Source organism: Glandiceps talaboti, chromosome 4, assembly GCF_964340395.1.
Source record: "Glandiceps talaboti chromosome 4, keGlaTala1.1, whole genome shotgun sequence".
Classification (NCBI taxonomy): Eukaryota; Metazoa; Hemichordata; class Enteropneusta; family Spengelidae; genus Glandiceps; species Glandiceps talaboti.
Window position 1 is genome coordinate 12,765,472 of NC_135552.1, and position 20,503 is coordinate 12,785,974.

The 20,503-nt window shown below is 36.3% G+C and overlaps 1 protein-coding gene across 1 annotated transcript; it reads right to left on the reverse strand.

The window, feature by feature from the left end:
- Positions 1 to 5: 5 nt before the first annotated feature.
- On the reverse strand, positions 6 to 12,139 carry LOC144434180 (uncharacterized). Its single transcript, XM_078122634.1, has 4 exons — positions 11,865 to 12,139; positions 843 to 977; positions 62 to 376; positions 6 to 20 (listed from the first exon to the last, which is right to left on the reverse strand). The coding sequence occupies exons 2-4, from the start codon at positions 975 to 977 to the stop codon at positions 6 to 8; spliced, it is 465 nt and encodes a 154-aa protein (XP_077978760.1). The 5' UTR covers positions 11,865 to 12,139.
- Between the last annotated feature and the right edge of the window lie 8,364 nt (positions 12,140 to 20,503).

Sequence of the window (20,503 nt, forward strand, 5' to 3'; positions counted from 1 at the left end):
TCGTTTCATGACCAAGTCCGCTGTCATGGCTACCATTATCTTGTATCGTTTTGCCGTTAACGTCGCCATCTTCATCATCGTCGTCATCCTCGTCCCGGAAATCTTCTTCATCATCGAAGAAATAGTCAAAGAGTGGATTGAAGACACGCTTATCAAAACTATCACAGAGTTCCCGAAGGTATTCAACGTAGCCGAAGAACCACTCAAAGTACTTTAACATTTCCAAATCCTTGGCCTTAGGTTTATGTTCACCCCTGTACCTTCCTGTCACCCAGTCAATCAGTTTATGTAAATGAGACAACGAATTTATGAACTTGTTTTGATAAGAAATTTCGGGTTTTTCCGTCAATAATTTTAACCAGTAATGGAGGGTGAGCTAGAGAGAAAGAAACAAGAAAATCAATCTCTGGTAAATAAATTCAAAAAAAACTTATTCACACTAAAGTTACAACTATTTTAAGTTCAGTGAATAATCAAACATACATACATACATACATACATACATACATACATACATACATACATACATACATACATACATACATACATACATACATACATACATACATACATAGTCTAGCAGAATGGTTATAAGATCTGCTGAGTAGCCAACGGAATTTAATAAACATGGAAATAAAAACAAATATCATATGTGATTTTCCCCGTCATGTTGTTTTGGGGCGAAAGGAATATGGTATATGATTTGGTTGCTACAAAAGTGCAGTGATAGACATAGAAATGCCAGCATTTAGCTATGAGTACAAAAAAAAGATGAACAAATATTGTAAAACGCAAAACACATTTGTGTTTATCGGATCTATCTCAGTCTTGCTATTTCTTACCGTTGAAAAGTTTTCGGCTCCCGTTTCTAGCTTCTCTCGAAACTCGGCCAACTGTCGCCTCATGACTGTATTTTTATCTTCAGTGATGGAAGCAGTTGAACGACGTGACGCCAGAGTCGATGTCCTTGAACTCATCTAGATGTGGGGGAAAAGGGCGAAGAAAATCAGGAAACGATTTTCATTGATTTTGTCTCATTATGTCCGCTCAAATAATACATGTTGTTCAATATTCAAATTACTAATGCTTTGTGGTGGTGACGGATATAAAGCTGACGCATGGTTTAAACATTTGAAAGTAGATTGAACAATGTACATCTATAGAACATGCACACGAAGGGCCTTTAGACATTGACAGTTTACTATAAAGCAAATACGCATACACACACACACACACACACACACACATACATATACATACACACATGCACACACACATACATACACACACATACACACACACACACACACACACACACATACATACATACATACATACATACATACATACATACATACATACATACATACATACATACATACATACATACATCTCCATCACTGAAAACTAATATTACAGGTGTTTCTATGTTATGATCTAGATAGTCCAGCTTCATAAAAGTACACCTTCCTGTAGTTATCCACAAACTGTGTGGTTATCTTTATTACGGAAGGTAATTTTGACCATTATTCTTAATGACATTTCGAAGAGGAAGTCACGAGTACGTGTTTAGCAGATTTCAATGCTGTAATTTGATGTACGACTGAAAAGACATTATTAGACTCACCGATTCTAGTAAATAAATTAAAAAACAGTTTTTGCGACCCTTTTCCCTCTCCTATGTTGTCAACTTTCGTTAACAATTGACGGGATTGACTCATCGAATGTTTTAAAATGTGTTACCTTGTCAGCTAAAATACACGTAGAAGGCACATCATAACATTCTTTCGGATAATTCAGAAAATTGTTATAAGATCTCGGCAAAATTCGTTGAAGAAATATCATTTTTTTTAAATTCCGCAATGTTTGTGTCAAGCCAACTCTTTCATCGCTTTGTATGTTTGTATATTTACTGCTGTGTCTTGCTAATGTCTATATGTTTTAGTATATTTTCTTATCTCGACGACACTGTGTGAGTAGAGCCTTTGGCCCAATAGTCTATCGAGTTTAAATAAAATCTAATAATAATGATGATGATGATGATGATGATGATGATGATGATGATGATGATGATGATGATGATAAGTTATACGGATTTTTTTCCTCAGTTTTACGTCAGAATGCTACCCCAAACAACTCATATTTTTATATCAAAGTGTGTACCAATACATCAATCAACAACGTCAGTTCTAGTTTGATATGCTTTTAATGTCATTTCGTAAATCACCACAAGTCCATGCGTTATTTGTCATACTTTAAATACAATTACTTGATATCTAATCTTGATAATTTATTCTATCATGTTTGAAAACGTGACTGTGGGTTAAGAAAAATCACGAGATCTGACAAAATTACAGAACAAAATGTGTTGGGAATGTTTTAGGTTGTAAGGTATGTCATTGTTTAGTTAGTTAGGCTTCTAAACGTGAGTGATAGCTGATTATTATGGCGTGGCACGAATATCGTTTCTAAACTTACAAACTGGGAAATTCATGTTTTATCGATAAAAAAATACTGAAAGTCATTCAATTGAATCGCCACCATCAACAAAACGTAAATTCGTGTCATACCTGTTCTGTATATTGACATGGTGAATAACAGTGGCAGGCCAAACCAAGTAACAGACGGGTGTAGAGTGTATACACACTTTCATTTTCAAAAAAAATGACAATTGAGACACAGGAACAAATCTGTATCCTGGAATATCGAACTACCTTAACTAGTACTACAGAGCCTGACACTATTCAATGCCCGTGTAGATGATGACGGGGATACATGTACAGATGTATACAGTTTCGTTAATGCTGCGATTCCTCTTTCTCTCTTTCTCTCGTTTTGCACACGATCAACAGTTTGGTGAAATTGTAAACACTCGAATGCCAGATTTTCGTCATTTTGGAATAATATCTATTATCAACGGTACGCTTATAAATTACCCAACGACAGGCACTAAAACCACAATGTATAACATGACCATTAAGTGTGTTTTTGTTAAAACTGTCTTTGTCTGTAAACTCTGTAAAAGTAGAATCCGGAAAATGCATAAAAGGACGTTGTAATGATTTCACATACATTAGTACAATACATATATGGTATAGTGTACTCACAAAATCCCATCGAATCGCTTGGTTTGCCTACAGCCACGACTGAAAATGAAAACACCACAGTCGATCTAGATCTAACATTCCTCTGTACCAAGAGATCGATGACGAATAATTTACACACATCATGGACCTGTTATACTACCATTGTTGCGAATACTATGGATTTCTGTTTGTCTTACTTTCGATCAAGTTCCCGCAGAAATAACATCGTACTTTTCAGAGCCTACAGTAAGTATATCGACTAGATAGTGATATGTATTTTCTTGCTGAATAGTACTAACATACACTTTATTCTCTACAGCTCATTATGTTATGCACCGTGACGTGTTCAACCTCGTGAATGGATTATCAAATGAATTGGAGAGAGCTCAATACAGATATTTTACATGCCACGGTATTAAATTGAATTCAGAACTATATGACGATTTCGTTTCTGTAACAACGAACGCATGACTAATCTATGTCACCACGATTTAGTTACGCTATGTTCGAACTACTGAAACTCATGGCCCTACGAGTAACTTAATTAAAATGTTATTGTACCAGTGTTTGAAAATAGAGGAACTGTAATATCCTGCTGGTAGGTACATTTCAATTAAATGCTATTAGTTCTAATTATCGACTTCAACATTTCGTATGGTTAAACTTTATTGAAGTCTGGGATTTGAAAGCCCTGGATAAAATATACGTGGCATTAAAGAAGTCTGCTGATTGATAAAGTCGATTTCAGGTACCGAATATCGAGATCCAGGGTTGTAACGTAGATTATTTTATTAAACTAAAGACAAATTTATTGTGTAATGCTACATGCATGCATGCATGCGTGCGTGCGTGCGTGCGTGTGTGTGTGCGCGTGCGTGCGTGCGTGCACGTGCATGTGTGTGTGTGCGTGTGTGTATGTATGTATGTATGTATGTATGTATGTATGTATGTATGTATGTATGTATGTGTGTGTATGTATGTAATGTATGTATGTATGTATGTATGTATGTATGTATGTATGTGTGTGTGTATGTGTGTGTATGTATGTATGTATGTATGTATGTATGTATGTATGTATGTATGTATGTATGTATGTATGTATGTATGCATGCATGCATGCATGTATGTATGTATGTATGTATGTATGTATGTATGTATGTATGTATGTATGTAACAGTGCAAAAGTAATGAGTAGATCAGTCCTCATAAACGAATTCAATCCTGACGTTTCGAATCAATATTCTTTCTCTGCGGATATCGATATCAAGGCAAGATATATAGTAGGTCATCACCTGACTGTATATCTAAATGTTATGGAATAGAACGACACACTTCAAGTTCTAATTAAAGGTAAAATACGCGAAGATATGACTGTATATATGTATGTATATGTGTGTATGTGTATGCATGTACAAGTATGTATGAATGTGTGTGTGTGTGGGGGGGGGTGTGTTTTGATGTTCAAGTCATCGTTTACTGCTTTGCTATTGATGAAAGGCCTTCGTCTACCCCTCATCATTGTGCCTTACGAACCTGACAGTCCGTGTCATAAGCTGTCTTCAAGTACTGTACAGTAATGTCAGTATTTTTTGTTGTTGAAAAATCCGGTTAACACTCACTATACACCTGGTTACCACTCACTATAATGTTTGTATTGTATTAATGTATTGTATTGTAATGTCGCACTATAAAATACCACCATTGCTGCACTTCGTCACCGGGACAAAATTATAGATTACCACACAACAGAAACCCACTTGTTACTGACACGTTTAATATTAAACAAAGAACTTTTGGTCATCGGTACACTATTATCCGACAACTTTACAAAAAAAAACTTGACGTGTGAAGACCTGGCAACGGTGGCTACTGAGTGGTTTGTTGACAATGTTTTACGATGGTATTAGTACGTCAACACAGAATTATGAAATGTCAAGGTGTGAGTCCGTCGCAGGTGACAAACGTAAACAATTCGATATGAAATACGAGTAAGTGGGGTCTCTGACCTGTACAAATTTCATGGTGAATGGTAAACCTGGCCCTGATAATAAGCTATAATCAATTGATTCTATGCAATTAAACTCCAACACACTTGTATTGGGGGTGTGGCTGGTTTTTGAACTGCAATTCGTTTGTTTGCAACCTTATTTTGTTAATTTTGTTACCTATTATTACTCTAGTTGATATTTACTAGTTTGTTTTAGCACCAAACACTTATTGCAGAAACTCCGATGAAGAAATGTGGTTTTTAACGGATGCAATAAAGATTCTGTATGCACTAATTCTGCGCCCCCCCCCCACCTCCGCGTAATTGTACGTGTTTGCACCAATCTAGATCTGTTACTATGGTTATTGATAATAATTATCAGAGGTCAAGGGTCGAGCATGACTCTTTTGATAAACGCATGAGTGTTGCTCCCCCCTCCCCCCACCGAAAACCCCGGTTGTGATATTCATCTGCACCTTCACCATACATTTAAAAAAAAAGACCAAATGAGGAAATAAGCATTGTCTGTGGAAGTACAATATCCTAAGTTCTGTATGAGTCAATTGATGCTTCGTTTGCATATCTGATGATGTAGTTTCATATGTGTTGCTGCCCAGACTGTGGTAGTAATATCTCCAATTGATGTTCATGTATATGTGCTTACGTTATGCCAATACTCATATACTACATCATTCAAATCGATCCTATATAAGAACCCCAGTTGTTGACCTCCTACATGAGAACATTTTCACTACTATAGTTTGAGAAGTTCGCGCTGTGCACATGCTCAAGATATGAATATGGTCGAGTTGCTGACGACTGTGTTCCGATTTGAGACTACGTTATCCTCACACATTATGTGAAGATAGCGTAGTGTAAAATCGGTAACGTGTGAAGATATAACGAAGTGTAAAATCGGAACACGGTCGTCAGCAACTAGACTACAATTAAAAATATAGATTATAAACTTCATTGCATCCGTTAAGAATTTCTTCATTGGATTTTCTGCAAATAATGTTTGGTGCATTTAGACAGAACAAGCCTGATATCTAATAGGTCTCAATGACCGGGCAAATAAGTACAGATATTCAGGCTATTTCTATTCTATATTTAATTGCAGGTAGAATGATCCTTAAGACATCAGTTTCCTAGGGGACAGAGGAACGTTTGTAATGGAACGCCATTGTTATGTTAATAAATGATAGGTCTTGTCCGCCCATCCTTACAAATAGGCAGGACAATGTTAGAACGTATGATAAGAAAAGAACCATAAAATCTGTAAGAAGTATATGTTAAACATAGCGTGACCATTTGCTTAAGATTTTCTCAAAAAAATAACGCAGACTTTACTGATTTTTTGTTTATAGTGCCGTTTTAGTGGTGTTCCTACTAGCTACTTTCAATAATGTACTCGCGAAATGAAAGTACGTACTGGTTACGTGTAGCTTGCTTTACTTCATAGACGGGAGACTCTCTAAAGTCTAGAATTCAACTTGCGAATTCTAAAAAAAAAAAAATTGAGAGAAAAACACCTCTTCATATAACACATGAGACCGTTATTAAGTTTGGCCGCTATGACATATGATAAACCGTGGCTGTCAGTCTTCAGTGGCCACATCAAACAAAGAAAAACAATACAAGAGAAGAACCCCTTTGTGAACATATTACTATACGACACTGGCCTTTGTCAACCACTGACTATAGTAGTTTATTTTGCGCATTCACTAGTCATACTCGACAAATCACTGTCGGATTTAACTGTGATGTGATTAACATCGCTGATTGAAAAGGCACAAAATTATATCTCTCGGATGTTTGTCGTGCTCAGAAAGAGTTACAAGTGCCAATTGAGTGTGAACATGAAAACAACAAGTTAAGATTCTAAGACTTTTCAAAGACGCTGTATTTCAATAATTTTGAAAGTAAACAACTGCTAATTCAAAAAAGGTTATGTACAGTTCTTACCTATGATGCTGTTGTTACTGTATGGAATTAATCCATTCTTAATAAGTTCAATAGCCTCTCTCTCCAGAGTTCAATGACCAAACGAAAATTCACAAGGGCAAAATAAACATATATGAATATTTGTTGTTATCTGTCATCACCCAGTGGGTGATATATCCCATTATAAATGAGAGTGGTGGCATCGCTTACTATACATGTATGTTCTCTCCGTTTGGGAGTTTTGAAAACATTGTTGTTCGTTTTTGTTCTTTCGTCCTTACCCTAATTTGACCCGGTCCACTGTCTCCGTCGCTTCAGTTGCCTGCCTCCGCCATTAATTCCGAATTTTCGCATTTTATTTAAATCTGTGCGACAGAATTAATGCTCGAAAAAGCCAAGCTACAACGCCATGTTTCCAGCCTTTGACATGGAATATATCACACATTTCTTAGACATTTCGTTCTTAATCAGACCTTGTAATAATAGTTCCTCCGTATCACGTTGACGACATTAATGATAAATGACGTCACACATACAATTTAACCAATCAAGTGGAAGTTGTATTTCCCGTCTCTGTACCGGGTGATCAAAATGTAAAGACTGGTTTTATTTTTATGGATTGTATCAAATAACTATTTTGTCTATTAATTTTGTACTGCAGAAAGCTCAACCTTACACTGTGAAGGAATGAATGGTTGCTCAGTTACTGTATTCGGGTGAAATTTATTATGAATTAAGATTGTTTTCGAAAAGCAACTTCAACCCTTTGCAAATGAATCATCAAATTAAGCCTATATATTTATATTTGTTGCACTTTAAAGTATATGTTTGTAAGCTTACACACTGTCCTTGTACATATTGTATCAATGGCATGCGATTCTCTTGTTATTCACGTGAAAATGAAGTGTATAATGTACTCTAAATTCAGTGAATGTTTGAAGTACTTGGCACAGTTTTCAAGTGTGAGATATTATTGCCCTCCTTGTAACTACATTATTAGCCCATATATTTGGTTATCATCAGGCACGCCGGTCTGGCACGACATGCTAGCGAACGACATTATCAAGTTAAATGTGACCCCAACGTTATGTACTAGGGATACGAGGCCACAAACCCCCTCGTGAAGAACACCATACAAATGTACAGGCGACAGGTTTGCATATTTTAGTCTTGAAACTTTGAAAGCAAACACAAAGTTCAATAAAAGGGCGACAAAGGCACTCGATAAAAATATAATTCCGTCGTCCGTTTATGATTATGTGTAGTAAGACTATACACAAGTAGTGCCTATAACTTGAAAAAATTAGCAGTGCCAAAAACTTGGACACAGCGTTTGGCGTCGAATTTTTTCGAACTGCAACGTCCAAGAAATCGATAGAGATCTCCCATTCACACTGAAATCAGACATATTTGATATTAACCAACAACACTAGAGAAAACAAGAAAACATTAAATAGTGTGATAACCACACCCACCGTGTCTTGTCGAATTACATGTACTACTATCTATACGTATATCCCACTCTACCACCATGGTACTACCAAACTTCACGACGTGTCAATTTATGGAAAGTCAGCAAATATAACATTACATGCCAAACATTATTGGAGGAAGATAATAACGACTCATACAGAGATAATTATTCAATAAAGTGTATTAACATCAAATATTTGATGAAGTGTCGATATCGTAAATCAGACCATGGCAGCCGCATGTTTTAAAAAAAATACAATTATAGAATATTTCTCAGGTTTACAAATTTAATATTCATAGGTCAAGTTTGACAGGCACTGTATACCAGGCTACATTAAGTGCCACACGAAGAATGTGCTGTGAATATATCTATCATTATTCCGGGCAGAGTAGGTGCAAAATTGTGATCAATACATTGACCAGTACTAGTGTTTGAGAAGCAATTTTCTAATCATTTCTATTGATAGTACTCTAAATATAATAGGTCACGTGACAGAGAACATTTTTTTTCAATAATGACTAATTTATCATGGTGCACACAAAAAACTTGTCTAGATTTGAATAAGGATGGTTGTGATGGTTTTTTTTATTGACACAGATCTAGAACTATTTATTCGAAAGTCGACTGATACAATATACGTTTGTACGTGTTATAATGCAAATTCTACGCTAACCCAAGCCGTATCTGTTTCAAGAATATAGACGAGAGTACACCAAACTGCGACCATGCACATCGATCCATTTAAAAATACCCCGAAAGTTTGCCACATATTGATTGCGTACGTGCAAACTTTGTCATTCGTCATTGCGGCGGTCAGCTTTGTCAAATATTGATACCGTACCATAATAGGATAGTCACTTGTGAGCTAATATTCTATTCCAGGATGATAATATTCTTTTCTAGGATGATCATAACACAAAATAATGACGTCATTAGGTATTTACGAATACTCAAAAAATACCGTCACCGGATCATATCAGACCATATCAGACCATATTAGACCATATTTGACATTTGACCTTATTGTTGTTGCGTAGTTAGGCCAGAGGAACAAAACAGTTACATGAAGCACAGGACTTTGATATTTAGAGATGCGTCGTCCTTTAATATACCATTCGAATTCGCATTCACACTAATCGTTTATCTGATTTCTTCTTAGTTACCGAAGTATTTTGACGAAGAAATACCAAGGTTTATTAGCAGGTCTTTAATGAAGAACGATAGACAGGTCATTGTATGATCAGCCGAGATTAAATTGTTCGGTTTAACGATGATCATGATAACATGTACTGCACGGTATGATATGAAGACATGAACAAATAGTGTAATGCGTAATTTTAGAAACGAAGCCTACGAATGAGTACAACATTCTTTGCAGAGACTTTGAGGGTACATTACTGATTTGAAGTCTTCAATCCAGAGACTTGGATGCGCGACAATGTCGTTCGCCAGAACGGACTCTAGTCTGTTTGAGTATGTTATTGAGACACAAATAGTCAAATCTCGATTCTCGAGTGTTGTATGAAATGCGTCGGTATTTAAAAACCTTTTTTCTTTTGCATTGCGGTAAATGTTTATTGTTGTTGTTGTTGTTGTTGTATGTTGTTGTATTTTATTTATTAACGTGTCCTATGTGGACTTAAAGTATACATTTGTTTATATGATCTGGTACAATTGTTCATAACACTTGCCATATCCAGCCCCTTGGGCTTATAAGACACAAATCCAATTTTTGCAAAATAAATAAATAAATACACAAAGAAAGAAACATTTTTTTTTTCAAGTGTGAGGAGTATATCTTACAAATTATACATTTTCTCCTTTCTCTTATTATAAGCATCAAAGATAAAGTTTGCCAACAGGTCAGGTGTTTTGATCATCAATAGTTCAATCTTATCGATAATTTGAAAAGCACTGAAATCTGGGTATAAAGCACACACTCTACTAAATAAGGTATCTCTTAAAGAATTATACAGACAGCAATCAAAAAGAAAGTGTTTCTCATCTTCAATTTCTGATCCTAAACAAAAATTACAGGTTCTATCCTCCACTGGTAGCTGTTGAAATCTACCTGTTTCTATTTTTAAAGGTAAAATGCCAGTTCTAAACTGAGCGAGAATAGAGCGTTTCGGTCTTGACAATGGTTGCAGTAAATAATTTTCTGTTTCATATTTTTTCTTGAAAGAAACATAAGTTCTTAACTTGGGTTTTCTACACACATCAGTAAACCACTTCCTTTCAAAAGTCTCTTTTAACTTACAAGAGGCATCATCCAAATTTAAAGCTTCAAGATTGAAAAACTTATTTTGTAAATTAATATTTCTGAATACATTAGCTATGTCATAAGACCAATTCTTGTATCTATCTCTTAAATTGTAATCCCACAAAAAGACAGCTTTAGTGATTCTATCATTTGACATCTTAACCACTCTATTCCAAAATCTGAGAATATTCAGTTTATGTCTTACATTAGATGAAGTCCAACCCATGTCACCATTTATGGCAAGTTTTGGTGCAAATTTATGCACCCCAAGAAAATATCTTATTGCTCTATTTTGTAAAGATTCACATTTCATATTATCAACATAACCCCATATCCCAGAGCAATAATCTGCAATTGGTATAACACAAGAGTCGAATAAAGTGGTAAAAGTGCGAAATCTAAAATCCCTGTATTTGTGTATTTTTGAGATTACAGCTCCTAACGCCCTGCCCGCTGCATCACATAGTGTACCTGCTGTTACATCAAAATTTAAAAATTCGTCCAGTACAACCCCAAGATATTTGTAACTAGGAACCATAACTAATGCTTTATCGTTGTATTGAAAAACAAAATTTGTTCTCTCAATATTTGGACCCCTAAAATGTACAATTTGTGTTTTGGCCTCATTAACGACCATACGCCACTTTTGACACCAGTGGGCGAGTACTGTGATTGCTCCTTGAAGTTTATCTTCGGAATCTGATACAATCACTATATCATCAGCATAAAGTAGGACACTAATCATCCGATCACCCACTGGAATGCCAATGTGAAGGTCATTAATTTCGACTGCTAAATCATTTAAGTATACCGAAAATAAAGTGGGAGAAAGAACATCCCCCTGTCTAACCCCAGAGCTTTATTACTGCAAAATACGGAAAACGGGCTAATAAAAGTACTCTGTCGTTATGGCCAGTCTAATACATTCGTATTACAAGTGGCCTAGTGTTAACTTTTATTACCTGTTTCCACATGACGTACACTTCCTTATAGGTTTTGTTACTTATAATTAGGATTGCTATAGCAACATGGTCGACTATAAGCTTAATTTGGTGATAATGTACTGGTTATCCGCTTACCGTACCCGAAAACGAATCACAATACACCTACCTTGCTTGTAGACCTATAGAAACATAAACTTGAATCACGTTGGTAATATTCCTTGGCTGGTGTGTATCGGCATTTTTAGTTACCTCGAGGTACGTTTTTAATTTCCTTCAAGTTGTTACATCCCGGATTCTTGCAGTCAAGTCTCGATGCTTGGAATCGCTCTCAGAGCTGAAGTGTTACACGATGTCCGCGTATGATGACAGCAGCTACCTAGTAGTACCTGTAGTGATAACAACACAAGGTTACCGTACTCTCCCCGAAGTATTAGAGTATATATGAACCTTGTACATCCAGCAGGAAAACAATTTAGTAAAATTCCAAGGACGGAAGCATGTACAATGGGGTAGTCTCCATAGCGGATTGAACAACGAAGAAAAAATGTATATACGTCGGAGTAAACCGACGTGGCTGTGTTGATTTTTGTGTACGTTGGTCACGAACCGTGTTTTTACTGCTATTTGGTGTTGCAAATTTGGTTGGCTTCTCGTTAATAAACCTCGCTAAGATATTTGACTACCTGTAAAAGTCAATTTTATGTTGACACTTAGCAAATAATAGACTTTGCCGCGCTAAAACGCACCAGTACGCGTAAAGTGGTCCACTCGCAAAGTTATATGTGCTAACGTGGAACAAGCACCCGCCTGGTAGCTCAGGAACTCTATGAATATTTCGGGTACGTGAAATTCACCTCACGCGACAATACATTTTACAATAATGAACTGTTCGCTACTGCTCTTTTACGGGGACGCCGAACACAATCGTTCCGGACCACTCACCCACTTCAATTGAATTATAGCTGTTGAAATTAAACGGTGCTGTGAATGGAAACTGTCAGGATCACCCAGCAACTATTATTTGCCCGTTGTTGTCAAAGTTCGCTTAGCTCCTTAAGATGAATAAAAAGGTTCTATGGCAGAAATTTACACAATCCACAAGATTAATGACCGTCTTTGCCCTTTCATACGTGGACTTTTGACAGGGAAAAAATCATTTGAAGGTAATAGAGCGAATAAACCCAGTTGCGATTCTCATGTACATGTAGTTAAAAAGAAGGAGAAAATCACTATGCCGAAGATTAAGTTATAGTCTATTTATCAACAAAAGTGAATATAATGAAACCATTCAAAAGACGAAACATTTTAACGACACTTTCCGAACTTCATCTACACTAGTATAAAAGGTAAAGGTAAAATGCCAGTTCTAAACTGAGCGAGAATAGAGCGTTTCGGTCTTGACAATGGTTGCAGTAAATAATTTTCTGTTTCATATTTTTTCTTGAAAGAAACATAAGTTCTTAACTTGGGTTTTCTACACACATCAGTAAACCACTTCCTTTCAAAAGTCTCTTTTAACTTACAAGAGGCATCATCCAAATTTAAAGCTTCAAGATTGAAAAACTTATTTTGTAAATTAATATTTCTGAATACATTAGCTATGTCATAAGACCAATTCTTGTATCTATCTCTTAAATTGTAATCCCACAAAAAGACAGCTTTAGTGATTCTATCATTTGACATCTTAACCACTCTATTCCAAAATCTGAGAATATTCAGTTTATGTCTTACATTAGATGAAGTCCAACCCATGTCACCATTTATGGCAAGTTTTGGTGCAAATTTATGCACCCCAAGAAAATATCTTATTGCTCTATTTTGTAAAGATTCACATTTCATATTATCAACATAACCCCATATCCCAGAGCAATAATCTGCAATTGGTATAACACAAGAGTCGAATAAAGTGGTAAAAGTGCGAAATCTAAAATCCCTGTATTTGTGTATTTTTGAGATTACAGCTCCTAACGCCCTGCCCGCTGCATCACATAGTGTACCTGCTGTTACATCAAAATTTAAAAATTCGTCCAGTACAACCCCAAGATATTTGTAACTAGGAACCATAACTAATGCTTTATCGTTGTATTGAAAAACAAAATTTGTTCTCTCAATATTTGGACCCCTAAAATGTACAATTTGTGTTTTGGCCTCATTAACGACCATACGCCACTTTTGACACCAGTGGGCGAGTACTGTGATTGCTCCTTGAAGTTTATCTTCGGAATCTGATACAATCACTATATCATCAGCATAAAGTAGGACACTAATCATCCGATCACCCACTGGAATGCCAATGTGAAGGTCATTAATTTCGACTGCTAAATCATTTAAGTATACCGAAAATAAAGTGGGAGAAAGAACATCCCCCTGTCTAACCCCAGAGCTTTATTACTGCAAAATACGGAAAACGGGCTAATAAAAGTACTCTGTCGTTATGGCCAGTCTAATACATTCGTATTACAAGTGGCCTAGTGTTAACTTTTATTACCTGTTTCCACATGACGTACACTTCCTTATAGGTTTTGTTACTTATAATTAGGATTGCTATAGCAACATGGTCGACTATAAGCTTAATTTGGTGATAATGTACTGGTTATCCGCTTACCGTACCCGAAAACGAATCACAATACACCTACCTTGCTTGTAGACCTATAGAAACATAAACTTGAATCACGTTGGTAATATTCCTTGGCTGGTGTGTATCGGCATTTTTAGTTACCTCGAGGTACGTTTTTAATTTCCTTCAAGTTGTTACATCCCGGATTCTTGCAGTCAAGTCTCGATGCTTGGAATCGCTCTCAGAGCTGAAGTGTTACACGATGTCCGCGTATGATGACAGCAGCTACCTAGTAGTACCTGTAGTGATAACAACACAAGGTTACCGTACTCTCCCCGAAGTATTAGAGTATATATGAACCTTGTACATCCAGCAGGAAAACAATTTAGTAAAATTCCAAGGACGGAAGCATGTACAATGGGGTAGTCTCCATAGCGGATTGAACAACGAAGAAAAAATGTATATACGTCGGAGTAAACCGACGTGGCTGTGTTGATTTTTGTGTACGTTGGTCACGAACCGTGTTTTTACTGCTATTTGGTGTTGCAAATTTGGTTGGCTTCTCGTTAATAAACCTCGCTAAGATATTTGACTACCTGTAAAAGTCAATTTTATGTTGACACTTAGCAAATAATAGACTTTGCCGCGCTAAAACGCACCAGTACGCGTAAAGTGGTCCACTCGCAAAGTTATATGTGCTAACGTGGAACAAGCACCCGCCTGGTAGCTCAGGAACTCTATGAATATTTCGGGTACGTGAAATTCACCTCACGCGACAATACATTTTACAATAATGAACTGTTCGCTACTGCTCTTTTACGGGGACGCCGAACACAATCGTTCCGGACCACTCACCCACTTCAATTGAATTATAGCTGTTGAAATTAAACGGTGCTGTGAATGGAAACTGTCAGGATCACCCAGCAACTATTATTTGCCCGTTGTTGTCAAAGTTCGCTTAGCTCCTTAAGATGAATAAAAAGGTTCTATGGCAGAAATTTACACAATCCACAAGATTAATGACCGTCTTTGCCCTTTCATACGTGGACTTTTGACAGGGAAAAAATCATTTGAAGGTAATAGAGCGAATAAACCCAGTTGCGATTCTCATGTACATGTAGTTAAAAAGAAGGAGAAAATCACTATGCCGAAGATTAAGTTATAGTCTATTTATCAACAAAAGTGAATATAATGAAACCATTCAAAAGACGAAACATTTTAACGACACTTTCCGAACTTCATCTACACTAGTATAAAAGAATTTAACCCCGTCGAACTTTGGGTTGGTCCAAACATTTGAAATTTACCACCTGGTTTAGGTTCAGCCCAATGAACACGTGATATTTTGGCATGGGAAGATATGATTATAGAGGGCGCACATTTGCTGTTTGTTTGGGATTTGACATTGGGTTAAAATGTGTAAACTTCAATTGTCAATTTGGTCATGTGAAGTGGTGAGAGTACTGTGTGTGTGTCACTGTAACCTTACGTTTTACACGAAACCACCTTCCCTGTACTATTCTCACAACATCGGTGATTTTTTAAAGGAATGCCACGTTATATTCCTGAAAATATTTGATCTAAAGTTATAAGAAAGTATCATCCAAGCACATACTGTGGTTAATATCACCATCTTTTCTTCATTTATCCAGATTATGGCTTTCAATTTACAGTTCTGGTTTCTAGACAATTCACATTTTAAAAACAACATATTATCATTTTGGTCTGTCAAAGGGATGTAATTGGCATTGCTAAAATCACTGGCTTCTTGGCAATGACGCACTTCAAAAGTGAAAACTATAAAACGTTTATGGTCAACAATAATATTTTCATTATACTAGATGCTGCTGGACGATAGAGGGGGCTGTCACTAACAAGTAGAGAATCCATACCCAATTTCGGACATGAAGAGTCGCAAATCTTTTCAGATAGGACATGAACATAATGGACACCCCATTTCAGACAGTGCAAACTGATGTTATAATATAGTTCACAAGATTCCTTTGGGAAGCACATACTTATAATAGCCCCTACCCGCCATCACTGTAATGTCAGCTTGCACTACTTTTTTCCCCTTCAGTTTCTCTGTAAGTAATATGAATCAAGGAAAACAGCTCACAAATTTGACTTTTTAAGTATGGCTGAATCTAGCATAAATTCATCAAGATCCGTAATGGATGTTTTAGCTGGAGAATTTCTTTTTTATCATCTTTACGGCACACACACCTTTCCTAAAAAGAGAAGAAATTGCTTTGGAGCAGTCGACATTCCTCTAATCTCCTGGGGCTCTGGATGAACGTGAATTGAACCCTGGGAAACAGGTAACCGCTGTCACATTAGCTTTTACTTGTCCTACAGCTCAAGTTTGCAACCATTTTAGTGATATATGAGAGACCAAATTTTGCATGTTGTGATAGACTTTGATTATTCCACTTTAAATCTTTCTAAACACAGACACACTGACTTCAATCACCATATGATATTTGTAGTACTTGAAATTTATTCACTTGAAAAAAAAAATTGCTTCAAGTTCAAGTTGTTCTTCTATACATCATAAGGGAAAAAAGAGCCAGCATTAAAAACTTCCTAGCTGGTTTTAATTTGAAATGACAAGATACAACATTGCTTCTCAATGACATGTCACAGCAGATAATTAGGTTACATCTTGTGTTGTAGTATAGACACCATGACATGATTTAGACAATGTCTATTTACACTACTCTATCATATAAAACTAGGTGGGGAGTTTGTAGATAAGGCAAGAAACTATGTACTTTTCACTCATCATAAAACAGCAACGGCAGCCATAACCCTTGGCATTTTTAATTTGCTAGTACATGTGCACAAGGCTGGTGAGGGTGGGAGTTACACCACGTATCTTACAATTTAAGCTAGTGCACGCATGATTGCCTGGAGACCTAATACAAGTATCCTTTTTTACACAACACAAAGTAGGTCTAGAGAATCAATTACATTTCACATTACTTTTTTTTGGTGTGAGCTAGTGCTAGATTGTATAATGTACCATGTCAGGGCATCCTCCCTCCCTGTTGGCCTAGCCCTCACACTTACCAGAAGGCTGGCAATGGTGGGGTGACATAGCATATCTTAAAAGTGTATGCATGATTGCCTGGAGATCTACCAATATCCTTTTTACACAACAGATGAAAGGTAAGTCTAGATAGCATCTAAAATCTCTTGTAACGATTCTGTAATAGTTGACATAAACAAAATACAGACACTGATATATACAAAATAACATTTGTTTTATCTGGCTTTGGATATGTGGTAGTGATGTTTACTTGTTGTACAGCGAGTTAAAATGTACCATTCTATATGAATGCGTCTTCACATTTCATTTCTAATGAAAATCACTCAAAATATAAAAACACTGCCCTGCCTAATGGACTCTTTAAATCTTCCACATTGCCATTGTGAAGATAACTGTAAATCTCTGTGAATTTAACATTTGTATATACATCTATAGGAATCAGCTTGTATTTGAAAATCACACCGGTAATGGGGAGATGAACACTGAATCCACACCAATGCCTGTAAAACAGACTAACATGAAAAGGTACTGGATGTGACATAGATCTCTTAAAAGTGAGTACATGTACTCTTAAAGGCTTACCAGGGGGTGTAAAAGGACCCCCTAACACTGTGGGGTTTATTGTCTAATTTGAATATTCATACTAAATTTCAAGTGTTGTATGTTATATAGGGATGCACAACAAATGAAAATAGCATACAGTTGTAACTACTGTGGCTTTATGCCTAACACTGCTGAGTATTTGTGTCCGATGTCAATAATTTTTATAGAAGAATTATGCCTTATATTGATGGCCATACATACATGCAAAGTTACACCAACGAAAAAAATGTCCAAGTTCACTGCCAAATGTTGATTCTTATTCAAAACTCTTTTGAATTCAATCAGTTTTCCTACCGATAACTTATCAGTAGATTAAAGAACACTTTTCAAAGATACAACAACACTCATGAGTAAAAGCAAACACTGAGGTGTTGGCAGCATACATATTATTTTTATACATGACACAGACAATGCTAGCTCTGTCTACGCTTGCATTGACTACTGGTTCTTCTCTTTACTAACTATAATGTATGTATACATATATACAGTTGAAAGTCATTGTACGCAGTGTGACTATGAATCAAAGATACAGGGACAGATAACTTTGACCTGGTAATACTGGTCACTTCATTCTTCCTGCGCCACTATAATATATACTGCTAAATTTTGCTTCACTACAGATTGTATACCTTCATATATACTTCATGTATATATTGTATACCTTGAAGACGTCCTAAATGACTACACTGTTCCCTGACAGTCAAGCAATCTCCATTTGATTAGTATACCCCCTAATCCTGAACCTGTCTATACTGACAGGATAAGTCACTCTGCAACAGTCATTCTACATCTGGTGTGACCATTACAAAAGTCAACTTATCCCACGAGTAGACTGGCTACCTACAACTATACACCCTACATGTGTGAGGTCTCTACCTGTATACACTGTATATACAAGGATATGGCCATAAACTCATGTATAGACTAGACTAGTCTACAAGCTTTCCATGTCTTCCAATCTCAAAATCTTTCTTCAAGAGAATGAAAGCCATGGATAGTCTCTAGACTATGTATGGACGCACACATATACACATTCTACAGTTACTCCTAAGAGAGTACACTGCACATAATGCCTCATAGAACAAGCAATCACATTGTGATCTTATCTTCATCCTGAAAACCTCAACAGAACATAAAGTACAAGACGTTATAATCCTACAAATTTAGATTTTGGAACTTCTACATGAAGGTTCCAAGGTTGTGTTGTTGGTTTGTAAAGTGTCAACACATCAGTTACACTATTCATATCATGTAAACATAGTAATTATTGAAACTATCTCAGTAATATTTCAGTTTGCAGTCCACAAAGAATGCTGGCACAAGAACTCATATCAAGGAAGACTAATAAAAAGTGAATTCACAGTCCAACAGCCATATTGGAAGCCATACAAGTTCAAAGGTCAATATGACATGCAGCAAAATTTTTAAACTTAGAGTAGACTGTAACTTGTGTAAGATACGTTGTCATTTCGCCCTCACGGGCCTGCTCTATCCTGAGAGCGGTTGACCAATGTGTGAGGGCGCCCCGTCACAGTGTACCTTACAGACTAGCAGAGGTGGGCCAAATTGTAAATGGCCCTAATATTAAGGGCATATTTTTTAAAACTTTTTTTTACAAGTATTTCAGTTTTCAGTTCTTTCTCACAGTGGGGGAAGGCAACAACAGTATACATATAAAGGCTCCAAACAAGCCTATCAATAAATCCAACAAACAAAAAGACATATTTCTGCATATATGCAATCCATGACTCATGAAACACACACAAAAAAGAAACATATCATATGTAAACAAAACTCAGTCTTGAAAAAGTAAATGTCAATTTGACCTCAGTATGGCTATGAATACATGTCACTAATCCACAAATCAAGTACATAAAATTGTTTAACAAGATCTGCGACATTTTTTTTTTGGATAGATTTTGATTTCTATCTTTACATTCCATAAAACGTATTTCAGACTTAAGAATATGCTCGGAACAGGTCAGACTACAGTAGCAACTTGGCACAAAGGCAAACCAAAGAATAACACGGCATTATGATCTGTACAGTACTGACTACAACGTTATGTTCAATCATCTTTACATTCCAGGAAGGGGTCCTTTATTGTTAACACTACATCTCTCATCTCTCGAAAAAAATGAAAAAAAAACCCCAAAACGCTGGCCAACATTATGATAGAACTTGTATGACGAATCAACATAGCATGCTATTACTTTTGGTAATAGATATAACAACTTGTGGACAAACTAGACTGTAAGATATATCATGTCACTCTGCCCTTAACAGTTGTGAAAGGGTTTGGCTTGATGCATGATGTGGCACAAGACATGGCATACCAGACTAAATCTACACCTGTTCTTTTGATAGTAAAGTGGCATAACCACATTAGGGATAGTTAAGAGTCATGCACAGCATTCAAGCATAAAAGGACATATAATGCCAATTTCTTATATTTTGTATGTTTTCTCAGCCATACTAAGACAGTAATAGACAATAACAACATACAATGAAAGGAATACATGAACATTTTAATGTACGTATGGTCATATAATCTAGCGTTTGCATACATAATGCAATACACGTATACTTAATC